The sequence below is a fragment of the Chiloscyllium plagiosum genome, unplaced genomic scaffold (genome assembly GCF_037043375.1).
Source record: "Chiloscyllium plagiosum isolate Xiang-an unplaced genomic scaffold, Cpla_swu_hap1 HiC_scaffold_29, whole genome shotgun sequence".
Lineage (NCBI taxonomy): Eukaryota > Metazoa > Chordata > Chondrichthyes > Orectolobiformes > Hemiscylliidae > Chiloscyllium > Chiloscyllium plagiosum.
Window position 1 is genome coordinate 17,113,447 of NW_028270167.1, and position 17,992 is coordinate 17,131,438.

At 37.5% G+C, this 17,992-nt stretch overlaps 1 protein-coding gene across 3 annotated transcripts in view; it reads left to right on the forward strand.

Moving 5' to 3' along the window:
* Positions 1-17,992, forward strand: part of snx19b (sorting nexin 19b) — a 163,341-nt gene that overhangs the window by 26,437 nt on the left and 118,912 nt on the right. For 2 of the 3 annotated variants that reach the window (XR_015751983.1, XM_043676706.2), the window contains exons 7-8: positions 3,377-3,563; positions 14,165-14,297. Coding sequence is in view for 2 of the 3 variants with exons in the window: in XM_043676706.2 (XP_043532641.2) it covers positions 3,377-3,563; positions 14,165-14,297 (320 nt within the window). In the remaining variant the exon portion in view is untranslated. The remainder of the gene's footprint in view (positions 1-3,376; positions 3,564-14,164; positions 14,298-17,992) is intronic. The other variant, XM_043676707.2, reaches the window with a different exon arrangement.

Here is a 17,992-nt window from a genome sequence, read left to right on the forward strand (position 1 = left end):
TTTTGAATATGTTGTATTAGTGATTTTCCACTGCTCTTTGTAGTTCCTCTATATTGCAGTATGTGGTGGCTTGTTGAAATAATGTTCTAATGCAGCTTCGTTTGTGGGTTTGGGATGATTTGCTTCTGTAAATCAGTAATTGGTCTATATGTGTTGTTTTCCTGTAGATGTTGGTTTGAAGTTCCCAATTGACTGCTCACTTTATTGTGACATTTCGGAATGGCAGTTTGTTGTTGTTATCCTCATCTTTAGTAAATTTTATGCCAGTAGGGATATTATTGATGGTCTTGAAGGTTTCCTCTAATTTGTTTCGTTTTGTGATGACAAAGGTGTCATCCACGTAGCAGACCCAAAGTTTGGGTTGGATGGTGGGCAGAGCTATTTGTTCGATTCTCTGCATTACTGCCTCTGTTAAGAACCCTGATATTGGAGATCCCATGGGTGTTCCGTTGGTTTGTCTGTAAATTTTGTTATTGAAAGTGAAGTGGGTGGTAAGGCATAGGTCCACTAGCTTGATAATGTTGTCCTTACTGATGAAGTTGGTGGTATTTGATGTATGTGTCTTTGGTTCTTATAATGTAGTCAGTGATTCCTTGGCCAGATTGATGTTAATGGATGTGAACAGGGCTGTTACGTCAAAGGAGACCATTATTTCATCCTCTTCTGTCTTGGTGTCTTTGGTTTTCAGGAATTCTTTTATTTTCTTTTTGGCAAGTCTCTAACCTCAATTAAATCCTCAAGCACCATTCTGTTTTACAGGAAAGGGGAAGGAAAAGTTTGGAGTTGAGGTAATCTGCAAACTTCAACTGTCTCCTCACACAGCCACTGATAAAGTTATATTGACAGTGGCCAAAAAAGGTGTGTGGTATGTATCTATGAGTGATATTCAGGAAATGTAACTGCGTATCAGCTATTACTGAGTTAATTTTGTTTAAGTCAGTTTTTAGCTAATCATAGTTGCAATACAGACTGTAAAGTATATCACAGGGCTTCCAGAAGACCTTTTATTGATCTGGAATTTGAGTAGTTGGAAAGTAGTTGAATTGCAAAGTACTGTTGCTTTTCAACACATAACCAAGGTGCAATAAATGTAAACAGCTCTTCAGCACTATCATAGTACACAACACAACAATATTTTACTTAGTTATCTATTCAAGTTCCTATTAATTCAGGTCTACATTTTATACTTATTAAGAAACAGCTGCATTGATTTTACTGGCCTTTTCAGTGTGCACATGTTGGTTTCTGAGTATCTGAAATCCTTGAAGAGAAATACAGATTTTGTTGAAATTCAGGCTTAATGCCTAATGTTGTAAAGATAAATATGACAATTTGTATAAAATATACTGACTGTGCTGGAAAGGAAATTTGGCATTCTAATCTGTAATATTTCTAAGTGAATAAATAGTAAGTTACAATTTTTAGGATATAGGTTTGCTCGCTGAGCTGGAAGGTTCATTTCCAGATGTTTCGTCACCATACTAGGTAACAAATTCAGTGGGACTCTAGGCAAAGCACTGCTGATAATTCCTGCTTTCTATTTGTATGTTTGGGTTGCTTTGGGATGGTGATGTCATTTCCTGTGGTGATATCATTTCCTGTTCTTTTTCTCAGGGAGTGGTAGATGGGGTCTAATTCTATGTGTTTGTTGATTATAATAGAGTTCTGGTTGGAATGCTATGCTTCTCGGAATTCTTGTGTGTGTCTCTGTTTAGCTTGTCCCAGGATGGATGTGTTGTCCTAGTCGAAGTGGTGCCCTTCCTTATCTGTATGTAAGGATACTAGTGAGAGAGGGTCAGTTGTTTTGTGGCTACATGGTCATCAATAAACACATCGAGTTAGACTCCATCTAACTGGTCGTTTCTCCTAATATTTCCTCCTGTGGTGTGGTGTGAAGTGCCTTGGAATGATTAACTATATTAACTGATTTTTTTTTTGATAAAGGGAAGTTCTTGTCATTATTGTTGGTGATCTTAATCTTAGTGATAAAATAATTCTTTAGCTGTTCATACCTATTGATGGCAAATTTACATGTACAAAATTTCCTTTTTGGAAACTTGTGCTGTACTGTCAGAGTTCCTGTGTCTAGGATATAATAATTTTCCGACTGAGTTGTCATTAGAATAGATAACTCTGTATCTGACTTAATTGTACAGAGAGATGTAAATTATGTCCGTTATTCTTGCCTAACCACAATCTTAATACATTTATTGACCCAGTTTCCACAGTCTTTTAATTGAGAGAGTTCTAGGTTTACACTACCCTTTGTGGGGGAAAAAAAGTAGTTCCTAATTTCACAGCTAAATTCTCAGTCTGCTAATGGCTCACTTTTAAAAATATTTTCATCCTTGTTTTCAAGCCTTCACAGCAGGGCGGCCTGTCAACTTTGGGAATCTGTTTGGTATCTGCAGAATAATCAGATTTAGGCACATTTGCCGAATACTTTGCACTGATTGTTTTCTTTGTTTACTTATTTACTAACACATTTCTATTGTCTTATACAACTAAAATGAAAAATTAAAACCCTTCATGGCCTTCCCACTCCCCATAACAACACAATCCTCAGTGCTTCTCTAAAATTTTGGAATTCTTCTTCATCTCTTACCTAGAAATATGCATGCAGTATATTGAGAAATAGAGTTGCTTATGTTAGTTTATTTTTCAGAATCAAAAATGATCTTATTTTCCCTTGTACATTGATTCGCCATTTGAAAGGGAATATTGAAGAAAGGAATTTCATCAGATGTGGTATCATATCCAAGACTATTTATTTGGCAGCGTACTGCATTTCTTAAATAATCAAAAATCCTATATATGCAATGCATTAAGTTAATAAATAACTTGCATTTAGATTAGATTACATACAGTGTGGAAACAGGCCCTTTGGCCCAACAAGTCCACACCGACCTGCCGAAGCGCAACCAACCCATACCCCTACATTTACCCCTTCACCTAACAATACGGGCAATTTAGCATGGCCAATTCACCTGACCTGCACATCTTTGGACTGTGGGAGGAAACCAGAGCACCCGGAGGAAACCCACGCTGACACGGGGAGAATGTGCAAACTCCACACAATCAGTCGTCTGGGTCTCTGGCGTGTGAGGCAGCAGTGCTAACCACTGTGGCACCGTGCCGCCCACCTTATTATTTCCTCAGTAACTGTCATAGTGCCTTGAAGTCAGTAAATTAATTTGTGATGTTTAATTGCTCTTGTATTATGAACTGGGGTGCTGTTAAATAGTTAGCATTCTTGCTAGCGTTATGAAATTTCCAAATGCAGATGTGATATTTTATCCTAATTTCTGATTAGGCTGTGTTTATGATTATGTCAGGATTTGTTTTTGTTAGTGTGCCACTGTTTTGTTTCATTTAGTTACCAGATGGCCTTAGCATAGCTAACATGGAGGATTTCATCTTGGAAAAAGAGAAACTGCTGAAAAGAGCACAAATTAATTTGAAAGCAAAAGAATCCAAAGGAGTTGTGGCAGTTGAAAATGATCATGCAATCAAGAAACTGCAGGGCAATGCATCACCCTCTTCTCATCAGGATTTGAATTCAGGTAAGTAAGTGACTCAGAATACTAACTGATTTGTATTACATGGAAGATACTTTGAAAATAAAGAATATGTTATTGTGAATGCTTCGAGGACATGTGAACATATGAAGTAGACTATTCAGCCCCTTGAACTTGCTGTACCATTCAATAGTCATTGCTGATCTGTTTGTGTTTTAAATTCTCTTTTGCTCTTAATATTCATGTAGAATCCCTATGGATTATATTTAACCTTATCTGCCAAGTCTATCTTGTATTCCCTTTTTGCCCTTCTCATTTTCCTCTTAAGAATGTCCAGACACAGCTTGCATTCTTCAAGGAGTTCATTTGATCCCAGTTGTCTCAACCTGATATTTGATTCTTTCTTATTCTTAACCAGAACCTCAATATCTTTATTAATCTATTGTTTCCTATTCTTATCAGCCTTGCCCTTTATTCCAGCGGGAACATGATGCCTCTGAACTCTCGTTGTCACATTTTTGAAAGGCTCCCATTTGCCAGTCATCCCTTTACCTGCTAAAATCTCTACTTCAATCAACTCTTGAAAGTTCCTGTCTCATACCATCTTGCCCTATTTTCTACTTGCCTCATTTTGAATAGAAGTGATATATTTGCTACTTTCCTGTCCTATGGAACCTGTCTTGAATTGAGGGAATTTTATAAAATTTAAGATCAATGCATCTACAACCTTATTAGCAACCTCTTTTAAGACCACACAGCATGAGGGTCAACTGGACCCAAAGACTTGTCAACTTCGTTCAGGTGTACAATCCTTTATTTGAAATCCTTGAGGCCAGTTGTTTTTCAGATTTCAGAATAAATGACACTTTCACAATGTCATTTTTTAATGACTTGTAGAATCTCTTGCTATCCATTTTTACATTTCGAGCTAGCTTCTCATACTCATTTCTTTCTACTGATTAACCTTTGTCATTCTTTGTTTTTTTTAAATATTCTGACCAAACATCTAACCTGACTCTCATCTTTGTGTCCTGTGCTTTTTCTTTAAATCTGATACTTTTTAAATTTAACTTCTTTATTTAACCATGGATGATGGATCCTCCCTTTTTGAATTTTTATTTATGGTAGCAATATACACATTCTAAATATTCTGAGATATTCCCTTAAATGTTTTATGTTTCATCTCTATTGATCTAACCCCGAGATTAGAATGTAGTTCACTTCAACTAACTCAGCATTCATGTCCACATAGTTGCCCTTTCTTAGGTTAAAACACCAGTCTTAGCTACAATCTTATTTTCAAAATGAATGTAAAATTCAATCATTTATGGTTGCTGCTACTTTAGTGTTCCTTAACCCTGAGGTCATCAATTAACCTGTAACATTACATAATATCAAGGCTAATATATCCTGCTCTCTGGTTGCTTCCAGAACATGATGCTCGAAGAAACTATCTCAAAAGCATTCTGAGAACTCTTCTTCAATGCTACTGCTGCTGCCACCAATCCAATTATCTCAGTGAAGTCGCACATGATTATTGCTTCACTAAAACACCTATATTTCTTTGTATTAATGTCAGGGGGCCTGTAGATCACCCCGACCAGTGACTCCTTTCCCCTTCTATTCTTCTTTTCCACCTGAACTGATTCTATATCCTGATGATCTGAACCAAGTTCACCTCTTAACCAATACACAAATGCCAACTTTCATTAACAGTACTACCCTTCCATCTTTACATAGCTTTTTACTATCTTGAATGTCATGTACCTTTCATTTCTCAGCACCCAGCCCTTGTCATTCTACATCCGTATTCTGTAATGACTAATAACTTATTTTTAATTCATCTCAGTATGTGCCATCTATTTGTTTATTTTTTTTTAGGAATGTTGTGCGCATTCAGATGCAGAGCCTTTCATTTTGCCTTTTCTTATCTTTTGTAACATTTTGTTTTAGTTGTTGATGTACTCCTAGGTTTGCATCAGTTGTTCTTATAAACTGTGGTAAATTATTCAATTTATTAAATTTGTTTAATTTCTTAAATCATTCAATTTATTAAAATTAATAAAACAGAAAATAAGATTGATTATATTTGTTAGAAGTGCGCATTCTGATTATGAACCTATGGCATCAGTGGTCTAATTAGTCATGGGTGAAGTAAATGAAACAGAGAAAACAAAATCCTTCCAAGGTGTTCTTGAATCAAATTCATTACCTGTTGAACTCCACTTATACTACCTTAGATTTCATTCATGTTAAACCTTATACAGTCTATTTGTACCTATTCAAATTCAGCATTAAAATAATTAAAGACATGATTATTTGTAAATAATGTCATTGCTAGAAAATTATTAAAATTGCACAGTGGATTTTTAATACATTGATTATACTTAATAAATATTGTCAATAACCTTGCAAGAATGCACAAAAGACTGAACAATATCATTCTAATTAATTTTGAAAAGATAAATGATCCTGAAAAGTTCATTAAACATTGGCAATGAATATAGCCAATAATAATTTTGGGGTTAATAGAGAATGTCTGAAGTTTTGGTTGCAGAGAAGATAACCTGATTTTTCTTTGGTTAAAAGAAATCTATGTGACAGTTTCACAAGGAAGTTTCACGTAATGCTGTTTTTGTGAAGCATTGAGGAAAATATGTAGCAGCTCACAACTAGAATTCCCATTCATCCCATCTTTGTACTCTTGTCTGATTTGTGAATATTCACATTATTCACCTGCATTTTAATCTTGCTTCCACTTTTACTTCCTCTCTCTCTTCTGACATGACTCTTTAATGAGTTATAGTTGCTAGGTAACTTCTATTACTTCATCAAAATGGCCTTTGTTCTTTTTGATGGTGAGGATTGGCATGATATTTGAACAATGAGGGGGAAAACACAATTTTCTGTGAATATGTCCTTATCTGATGTCCATGAGCTATAGGGAGATATTGAATAGACTGGGGCTGATTTCCCTGGAGCACTGGAGGCTGAGAGGTGACCTTATAGAAGTTTATAAAATCATGAGGGGCATGGATAGAATAAATAAACAAAGTCTTTTCCCTGGGGTGGCGGTGTCCAGAACTAGAGGGCATAGGTTTAGGGTGAAAGAGGAAAGATATAAAAGGGACCTAAGGGGCAACTTTTTCATGCAGAGGGTGGTATGTGTATGGAATGAGCTGCCAGAGGTAGTGATGGAGGCTAGTACAATTGCAACATTTAAAAGGCATCTGGATGGGTGTATGAATAAGAATGCTGCTGGCAAGTTGGACTAAATTAGGTAGGCATATCTGGTCGGCATAGACGAGTTGGGCCGAAAGGTCTGTTTCTGTGTTGTATGTCTCTGACTCTGTGATTCTGGAAGGGAAAGCTTTATAGCAATTCAAAGCAGGGATTTTGGCTAATTTCCACCTCCTTCTCAGTTTTGAAGAGTTCCTTATATCCATCAATAAAGTAAACTCAGTTATGATGCTCTTTCTTCCCTCTGACCATGCCAAGATAACTCTCCTGGAATGCTAAAGATGACTGCAGGATGTTTCTCTTTAACTAATGATTGTGTCCTTCCAGCATTTTGCTGCAGTAGCTTGCAAAGTAAAAACCGCCTTTTCTCTTTGCTGACCACAGAGAACTTCTGCTGTGACATTCATGGATTTGTCAGAATGTATGTAACCAGATCTCCAAAATGCCCTCTTCCTCAGGGCAACATAAAATCTTATATCCAGGTGGAAATGTTAATTAGTTATCCTTGATACCAACTGCCTTTATTAGAAATAAATGGACTGTGTACAACTCAATAGCCACAGCACCTTTTTGGGGCAGAGTCTACTCCTAGTAAACTCAGATACAACTGTCATTGTCCTGACCCTTAATAATTTGCATCATTTTAATGAATCAACTAAGCCTTCCTTTGATCTCTAACAGTCAAACTACCCAGGCTTATTTTCGGACAAACTACAGAACAGTCATGCAATCCCCTTCAGTCATGCTAAATTTAAAGCAATAGCTGTAAAACATCATAATCTTATTAACCTCAAATTGTAACATTAGAGTTTTCATAAATTCAGGGCACCCTTAAAGAGTGTTTCAGCTAATTAAGTACTGTACTAATACAGAAAATGTTATTAGATAACAAATATTCAAAATCTTTTGTTGCATTTGGATATCTGCTGGCTGTTGTGACAAGCATGCGTTTCAGTGCAACATCCCAGCCAGAACTGCAAAGTCTCTTAAAATCAGGTACATTATTCTGTGTTACCTGTGATTTTAGAGTTGGTCTTCTCAAGTAATAAAAAGAGGCAATCCAATTTATTTCTTGAAAAGGATTGAGGAACAAAATGAATGTGAAAGAGCAACCATGCTTTCTCAAAGCTCTTCCAGTTATGAATATTACTTACCTTTGAAATGAAATGTAATTATCACATGATTGGGTTATGTTTAAGCTTCTGACTGAATTGCTTCTGTCTTGTGAGTTTTCAGGTATAGAATGAAAATAAGAGCATTAGTTTGAAGCCAAAAATCTTCGCATTCTATTTTGAATTTGTCCCATTTTGATTAGTCCAAATTTTGAAAGTTGATTTTCCAATTTGATATTCTTACAAAGAGCAGAGCTGGAGGCTATAGTAATGGGTACTAGGTGCAGCTATGCTACAACCTGAAATGAAAGCTGCAAATGCTAGGAATATTCAGCAGATCTGGCAGCATCTGTGGCGAGAAAAACTGAGTTGTGTTTCAAATCTGTAACCTTTCATCACAGCATGCCTACAACAGAGTTTCGCAGTAAGAGATCCAAATCTGACATTTATAGGCTGAAGACTGCAATTTAAATTTTAATTTTTGTTTATTTGAAACAGGCAAGAGGCAACTGTAATAGGACAGTTATCCCACTTACCATAGCCGTAGCAGTGGAAATAGAAACACAGACTTAAGCTATCCAGGGAGAATTTTATTGGAATGCTAATTCTTAAATTTAGCTTTGTGCCAGTAAAAGTATTAAATTGATATGCATCTTATCCAGACAAAAATATCTGGTGTAGACAACTGCTGAATTTTAAATGCTGACTTAAATATGCAAAAGGATTTTAAGCAAATTCACATCAGGACAGTCTCACCTGATACTTCAGCAGTCGTGCTATTTTCATTTTCAGAGGATCTTGCAGCATTCTATAAATGAGAAACACATGTGGGAGAGTTGATTTCAGTATTGGAGCTGTGTGATTACCCAATTCTTTATACTGGCTTCGGCTTTGCATTGATGTGGCATCTGCGGAATGATAAAATTGCAAGTGTGAGATTTGGCCATTGATGAGCAGAACTTTGCTTTCCTCAACTAGGAAGTGATGTGGAACCAGTTATTTACACATTATGGTTTTGTTTTCTGTTCTCCTCATGCCAACAAGTAAATAATTAAAATTTAACGAGGAAAAGCAGAGAACTCGAGTTGTATCTTGTAGAAGTTTATGTTGTCTTTGTCTTTGATTTTGAGGTCTGGCCAAGGTGTATGGCACAATATGTATGGCTACCATATCAATAATTTCAGTGAGTTTATTTGTCAAGAAGGATAGTATCCCTAAACACGTCCATGATTCATTTTTAACCACCTGTTTTGTTTGATATATTAAACAACAACAAATTTCCTCCTCGTCCATTAGGAATTGTTGGAAAATTATTTTAGTCTGATGTGTTTACCTTCCTCTCTTTGTTATATGACTGACTGGTATAAATCCTCTGAAGGAGCTTTTTTATTATTTCTTTGACATTAACTTTCTAGGACCTTTGTTTTTAAATCCAGAAACTTCCATAATAGCATTGACGTTAGAACTAGAATGAAACTGTTTTAAAACTTCATTTGAATACTCATTATTGTCAGCCTGGTTATCACCATTTGACACCTGTCAAACAACTAATTAATCTTTTAAATTCTTTTTTACGAAATTTTTGTTTGGTCGAATATATATCTTATTATTTCAGCGTTGGTTAGTGGTCAGCACAATTCTTGCTCTAATTTTCAAAAAGTAATTCTATTCTTATACTAAATTGGGGAAATTTACATTTTGAGCTTTCAGTGTCTATATTCTAAAGGAACAGGATGGATAGTTTTCACTGATGACATCCAGTCCTTCCTCACCGTCATCTCTTGAGACAGCTCTATTGTTGCCAAATTATATGTTTTCTTTGTTTGACACCCAATATTAGGATGAGCAGAAATGCTCTTTTGATCCCCCTCCATTAGCCATTTTCCAACTCTGTCTTTTTTCTTGGGAAATGTCTTAGCCTTAAAGGAGGTTGTTTGATACCATATTTAGCTTCAAGATAAGCTTCCAACTACTTCTCTGTCCCATCCCTAAGACTGTTTTTCCAATCTTTGTAACATCACCTAACTTCAACCTGACTTAGCCAAAATCCTCATTTGTGTGTCTTTTCCTTCGAGCCTTCATTATCTCAGCATGTTTCAGGCTTGGAACTCATCCATCCTTGTGTCCTTACATACACTGAGTCCTGTTCAGCTGTCACCCTTGTGCCCACTGACATACATTGGTTCCCAGTCAAGCAAAGATTTGATTGTAAAATACTTATTCTTTTTTTTGAAATCCTTCTCTGAATCTCATCTGGGTCTCCTCTTTGCATCTTTGTAATCCTAGGCCATTCAGCCATGCATCCCTCCAAGCAATCTGTGCTCATCTAATTCTTGTCCCTACACAATCCCATGTTAACTGGCTTTAGGGACTAACTTGTAGAATTCTCTCTCTAAACTTGTCCATGTCTTTGCCTCTTCTTGTTTCTTTAAGATGTTCCTTGAACCTGCCTCTGACCAAACCTTTGGTCATCTGCCTTAATACTGCTTTAAGTGACTTGCTGTGAAATTTTGCTTTATTAAGCTCCAGTGAAGTGCTTTGGATAAGACATCAAAGCTTTATCCTCAAACATGTTCTTTTACCCAGTTCTAACATGGTTGATCACTATGTTCCATACCTGCTTGAATTCCCTATCCTTTAATCCTGTCGCCCAACAAAAATCTATAAAACTCTGTTTTGAAATTTTCAATTATGCTAATCTCAATAGTCTTTTGAGTGTGGGAGAGCATTTCTGGTATTCATAACTCTTCCAGCGAAGGAGCATTGCCTGATGCCACTCCTGAATTTGGCATTTTTTGAAGAGGTAACAAGTAGGTTAGACCAGGAAACCCAGTGGATGTGGTCTATCTAGACTTTCAAAAGGCCTTTGATAAGGTGCCACACGGGAGGCTGCTGAGCAAGGTGAGGGCCCATGGTGTTCGAGGTGAGCTGCTAGGATGGATTGAGGATTGGCTGTCTAACAGAAGGCAGAGAGTTGGGATAAAAGGTTCTTTTTCAGAATGGCAGCCGGTGACGAGCGGTGTCCCGCAGGGTTCGGTGCTGGGGCCACAGCTGTTCGCATTATATATTAATGATTTGGATGAGGGAACCGGGGGCATTCTAGCGAAGTTTGCCGATGATACGAAGTTAGGTGGACAGGCAGGTAGTACTGAGGAAGTGGGGAGGCTACAGAAGGATCTAGACAGGTTGGGAGAGTGGTCCAGGAAATGGCTGATGGAATTTAACGTGAGCAAGTGCGAGGTCTTGCACTTTGGCAAAAAGAATAAAAGCATAGACTACTTTCTAAATGGTGAGAAAATTAATAAAGCCAAAGCGCAAAGGGATCTGGGAGTGCTAGTCGAGGATTCTCTAAAGGTAAACATGCAGGTTGAGTCCGTGATTAAGAAAGCGAATGCAATGTTGTCTCTTATCTCAAGAGGATTGGAATATAAAAGCAGAGATGTACTACTAAGACTTTATAAAGCTCTGGTTAGGCCCCATTTGGAGTACTGTGTCCAGTTTTGGTCCCCACACCTCAGGAAGGACATACTGGCACTGGAACGTGTCCAGCGGAGATTCACAAGGATGATCCCTGGAATGACAGGTCTAACATATGAGAAACGGCTGAGGATACTGGGATTGTATTCGTTGGAGTTTAGAAGATTAAGGGGAGACTTAATAGAGACGTACAAAATAATACATGGCTTGGAAAAGGTGGATGCTAGGAAATTGTTTCAGTTAGACGAGGAGACTAGGACCCGTGGACACAGCCTTAGAATTAGAGGGGGTCATTTCAGAACAGAAATGCGGAGACATTTCTTTAGTCAGACAGTGGTGGGCCTGTGGAATTCATTGCCACGGAGTGCAGTGGAAGCCGGGATGCTAAATGTCTTCAAGGCCGAGATTGATAGATTCTTGTTGTCTAGAGGAATTAAGGGCTACGGGGAGAACGCTGGTAAGTGGAGCTGAAATGTGCATCAGCCATGATTGAATGGCGGAGTGGACTCGATGGGCCGAATGGCCTTACTTCCACTCCTATGTCTTATGGTCTTATGAATGGGCCTGCTCTAATTTTGAACTGTTCTGGATAGCCCTCGGGAGAGAATGTAGTTTCTCTTCAAGTATTATGTCCTTTAACAAGAAGTTTTTGTGCTGTCCTTTTAGTTGATTCACATTTTGCAAATACAATGGCCTGCTTTGGGCCATTAAATTCAAAATAAATGTCTTGAGGTGCATAGAATAGGGAGTTGTTATCTATACATATCTCCACCAGGTGGAGGTATACCACTTTTTAATCCTGCATTCTGGAAATGTGAAGATCTAATCTATACAAGTCCTTGCCCCCTGCTTTTCACAGCGACCTTTCCTCGGAGACTGTGATCCCATAGAATAGGTCGGGGCTCACATCATTAGTAACGCTAGAATAGCCTGTAAAAATTCTAAAAGTTAACAGGAATTTGACAATAAATCGTCATTTTTTGGTTCTGATCTGCTGATTTCACCCAGCATGGTTTAAGGATGTTTCTAGTAAAATTGAATTATAGTAATTTATCTGAATTTATCCAGCCTAAACAACATGAAACTTGTAGGAATTCCACTTTTAGTTCAGAGATTGTTAATTTAGTACAAAATTGATATTTGCAAAATTTGGAAAATAAAGAACAGTTGGTTTTATCTTATTATATCTTACATTTGCAGAACATCCCAATATGTTTTGCAGTGAGTGGAATTCTTTTGAAATATGATCACTACTGTGATCACAATACAATATGATCATGCATGGCAAAGTCCCACGCACAGCATGTTAACAAATGACTAGATAATATGATTGTTCAGAAGAAAGTCTGGCCAGGATTGGGAAGAACTTCTTGCTGTTTTTCATATAGTGCCATTTCGTCTTTTACATCTTCAAGAACAGGCTGGGATTAACATCTGACCTGGCAAGTGATACTTCCCACTGTGTAGTATTCCTTCTATACTGCTGTACTCTCTCACTTTAGAGTATGTGTTCAAACCTGTGATTGAATTTAAACTAGTAGCCTCCTTGCTCAGAGGCAGAAGTGCTACCAATTGCATTAAATTGATTCCATGTGGAGTACCTGGTGATAAAACAAAATAAACTAACTTTTTTTACAAACAGTAAGATAAAATCAGTCATTTTGTCTCAGCTCCATGGAATACATTGAGGCTACGTTTCTTTATTTGTACGCTGACTGACTTAGGTAAGCAGAATGTCCTGCAGCTTACATCAGAAAGCTTAATGCCATCCTTTCTTTGCAGGAATTCTGTGCCTCTGCCCTCAATTTTGTTCCTGCTTTTTACATTTGGTTCATCTGAACACATATGTAGCTACAGGTTGTTCTGTTGTAAAGCGCATTTCGTCAACACTAATTCACTGTAACACAATTGATGAGTTGGACATGCTGTTTCTAAGATGCGAAATTTTAAAACGTTGTTGGCTGTAACAGGATTACAGCGCCAACTCATTAAGTGCTATTTGTAAAGTATGATTTTTCTGTAATGCAGGATTGCACAAGAGCCAACGATCGCATTATAGAGGAACTGTACTTAATCGTGAGCTGGGTTTGTGTCAAAATCAGAAGAAGGCTAAGTCTGTCACCAACTCCCTCAGTTTCCCCTTATAGAATGTTGTCTGCCATTCTCCCCTTTTGGCTCTATTTTGTTGAAATTATCATGTGTTCCTCATGCAGTTTCTGTTTCCTCACAAGCCCGACATTCTGATCTCCTGAACTTCACCCGAATGAAACATCATAGCCCGTAGCCTAATGCACATTAGTCACCTGATCTATCTTTCTGATTCTTATTCGAGAATACTCTTCCAGCTGTGCGCCTGAACTTAGCATCAGCTGTTCTGGTCTTTTTCTCAACTGTTCACTCTTGACGTTTTGTTTTTTTAACCTTCAACAGTCCCTATAGTAAATTGTTTCATAATATACTTGGCTATCTTCCCTAATTTGTGTAAAATGACTTTTTAGCAAAGTAGATATTTATAACAAGGCTAGAATTTGTTGCAGATCTTAAGAAAAGCTTGATGCATTAAAGGTCTTAAAGCTTATCATTTGTGAGCTGTTTCTCAAGTACAGCCATGTTCCTTATTCATTGCACATACCAGCTTTAATAGACAGATTTAATCATACATGAACTGCAGAAACAATACATTCTTCTTTTAGTCAGAGGGCTTGAAATGTAAAGCTGATTTGGTTGTAATAATCCTGATTTTGAAACCTTATTTCAGGTGCTATTTATTTATGGTAACCATGAAATGCTCATTGTTTTCCTTTCCTTTTGAAACAGAAGGTTCTGAAACAGCTTTGGCAGATGTAGCACTGGATCTCCTTTGTTTACTGATGAAAGATCACTGGAGCTGGCTCTGCACTGAGAACATGCAAAAAGTAATCAGGCTGTTGTGTGGGACCTTGATAGAAAGGTGGGTGAGTTGTTGCACGCAATCTGTCCACACACAATAACAGACACTAGTTTCGAAAGTAAAATTCTGTTTAGTGTGTCATTCTCAAGTCAGAACTTCCAAATTGCAATCTGTTGACTGATATTAAACTGAGTAAGTTAATAACTCAGTAACTTGCATTAAGTATTTAGCGTGTACATAAATGAATGAAATCAACTGATGATTTATTTTTGTAAAAAGGTTCTTAAACTGAGCTGAACTGTGAATGCAATACAATGCAGAAGCAAACTACTTATATAAAGTATGTGTGCTTCTCTTCTAAATAGCAGTTTTATCAAATCTATCGCTCTGGCTTGTGCATGAATTGAATGTGATTTTTTAATTTAAATTAAGAGTTTAAGACGCAAGTTTAAACACTAAGGCTGAGGCATTATTTCTCCTGGCTGGAGAATCATATTGTAACATTTAAATGAATAAGTGCGAAATTGCAGTGTCTAGCATATTTGATATGAACCAAATCATTTTTCTTAATTATAATTTATTGCTGAAATTGAAAAAAATGGTGAATTCCAATGGGGCAACCATACTGGAAGAGCTTGGCCAGGAGTGTCTTTAGGTCTGTAACAAAAGTCTTTAGCACCAGAGCCGGAGAGTGTTGAAGAACATAACCTTCACAATATTCAGTGTTGATAGAATTTAAGTGCAGTTGAAGCTGAGAATTTGAATGAGCTTTTCTATTCTACATGCTACACAGAAACGCATTAAACAGTTGAAATGTTCCATAAGCCTTTAATATAAAGCATTAAATGAATGATCTTGATTCAAGATACATAATAAGTTTCTCATCAGATATAAATTGGTTACATGCTTAGACTGAGGAATCATTTTTACAAATCTGATATATAAATCTTTTCCAGTTAATTAATTGCTAATAGTATGATGAATCTGTTTTGTAAGTTTTTGTTGTGCTCAGAAGCCAGAAATCCCTGCGATTCACTGAATGTTGCTAAGTGGCTCATTTAATTCTGCCCAGCTATGAGGGAGTAGCTTACTGAGAGTCTTTTAATAGTTGATAAGGATAATTCAGCGGCCACTGAGGAGGAGTTTAAAGGTTGTAGGAAGTTAGTATGTATGTGACAGGATATATATAGAGAGATGTAGAGAATATTGTCATTAGCTGTAATGCACCTGATCTACATAGATTCCAGGTGGGGGTCTCAATTGAGGAGCCCAGAGCAATAGACGGCTCTGTGTTGTTAGAACAAAATTAGGGAGAATTCTAAATAATTAGTAGGCAGTAGGTGTTGGAGTTAGGGCTCAGAAGACATCCTGGGGAGCTGAGAAGTGGGAAGGTCATTAGTATTGTTCAGGGGGAGGGGGTGCTGTGAGGGACTTGGGAGAAGTACATGAGTGTTAGTACGTATAGCTAAAAGAATGGGGGATGAAAAGCTTACAAGCAACATTTCTTTGTTGCAACTGAGCAAGATTGAGGAATAGGGAGAATCCCAGAATTGGCACTGTGAAGCTAGCTGACGGTGAAGTAGTTAGCATTATGTTTGTTAATGAGTACTGGTGTTCAGGTTTGCAGTCCAGGAGTGTTTAGACCCAGTAAAGGAGAGTGATCAAACAGAATGGGAACAGTTGTCAAAGCTTTTGAGAGGGAGATTCAAGACCCTATCAGCATATGTTAAGATTTGTGATTTCTTGTGAAGTTTAATGATATTTCGTGAGTCATCTTATCATTAACAAGGTCTGGAAGAACCATTTGGATCTGTCTTGATTTGCATTTGTTGTTTTATATACACTGGGATTTCCATCTCTTTATCCTTTTGGAAGTCTCCTGGATTCTCCTGGATCCCTCACCAGATTGTGACATAATTCAGGGCTCCAGTCTAGGATCATAACAATAATCTCTGGGTTCACTTGTTCAAAACTTTAAAATTTAATTTGTTTCATATTTATTTTCCCTAAATGTAGTTTGCAAAGCGAAATATTCATTTGTTTGAGTAATCACCAGTTCAGTATTTCAAAAGATAATTTCAACAGTGTTAGTTTAGATACATAGTTAAACTGAATCAGTTTATCATCTTGCTTCCAGTTTACTTGCAGATAGCTTTACATATCCTTCAGGTTGGAAATTTTAGGTTGTCCTGGTACTTTGAGACTGTTTCAGTATATACTAGACTAGGGATGGGGAAAAGCTGTTCAGCCATGAATAACTTACCCGATTTGGAATTTAATTGCTGACCTTGTAATTGCGTACCAATACATTTTTGCCATCCTGTTCAGCATGCTTCACATTTATTTTAAAGAAGGCAAGGCTAATGTTGCTGCCATGTTGGAAGCTCTTGAACTGGTACCATTAATATAGAAACTCTTTTAGTTGCATTAAGTAGGCTAATTTCCCCAAGCTCCTTTTGGGATGACTTCATGACATTTAATATTCTGCAACAGATTAAGTCCGGCTAATCAAATCTCACTTATCCATCATTAGGAGCCAGGTGTCACAGTTAATTGAGAAGATAACCTTATTTACTGGCTGTTGCTGATTATAAATCAAACCTAGGGAATGAAAATGAAGGACTACTTAAGCTGACAGCTGAGGGAGTATTATGTTTGGGTTTCTAACGAGAAAATCATTCTAAATTCAGCACCTGATTCAGGAGTTTAAACATTCTACTCCTATCTTCTGAAGAACAGTACCATAAGGCAGAACTGCAAAAGCAAATTGAATAAGGAAGATATGTTTATCCTCTTAGCATTATGTTAGTTCGTTTAGAACATAAAGTGCAATTTAATCCAGCACGCCATGGTAGTAACCACTGTGGCCAGGACCTGATGGTGTCAACTAGCTTCATTAATGAATAAGTTGACCTGAACCCCCCACTTAAAATGGGAGCAGCTTTCCATGACTCCCAAAGGCTGCCAAGCAAACCCTATTGGATTTTTCAGCATTCTCCTGAGGTGTACAATTATGTCTCACAGTTAGTATGCAGTATTTCTTTAACAGGTGTATTCATGATATTATAACTATAACATTGCATATGACTTTAGAATAAAGCCTTAGTCACCATCCTATTGGGCCCACTTGAAGCATGACACACTGATGAAAGCATGCTGCTGTGTGTAACCAAATAGCTTAATATTAGTCCAGATGTTGAAGTGCCTGTGACTATAATTTATGTATATGCCAGGGGTTGAAATAAACATCTGTTGAACATTTCTGTACCACATATCCGCATTTAGTCTTTATGTAACTGGAGCTTTTATACAATTATTATAAGTATTGATAAATACTCATACCTTGCTGGAGGCAAAAGTTGATATCATGGTGGGAGATCAATTCCCTTTTTTTTGTCAGCCATTCATTCTAGAGATCTAACATTGGGAGAGTGGAGTGAAAGCAGTCCTCCTACCCTTGCTTCCCCACCTCTTGCAATGTGCATTCCACCGTCAGTAACCTTTGGCCCACTGCCCCTCATGATCCTGGCCATCTGGTGAATACATTGGTAGTAGCAACACAGCTCCTGTTGATGTGCGGGAGGAGATGAACACTCTCTGTGGGTGGGATGAGCAGCTGGAGGAAACTCTTGCAGCCACAAGGAGAATGTGCAAACTCCACACAGACAGTCACCCAAGGGTGAAATCAAACTTGTGAACCTGGCACTGAGAGGCCTTAGTACTAACCACAGTTGTGATTGATCCACCATGGACCA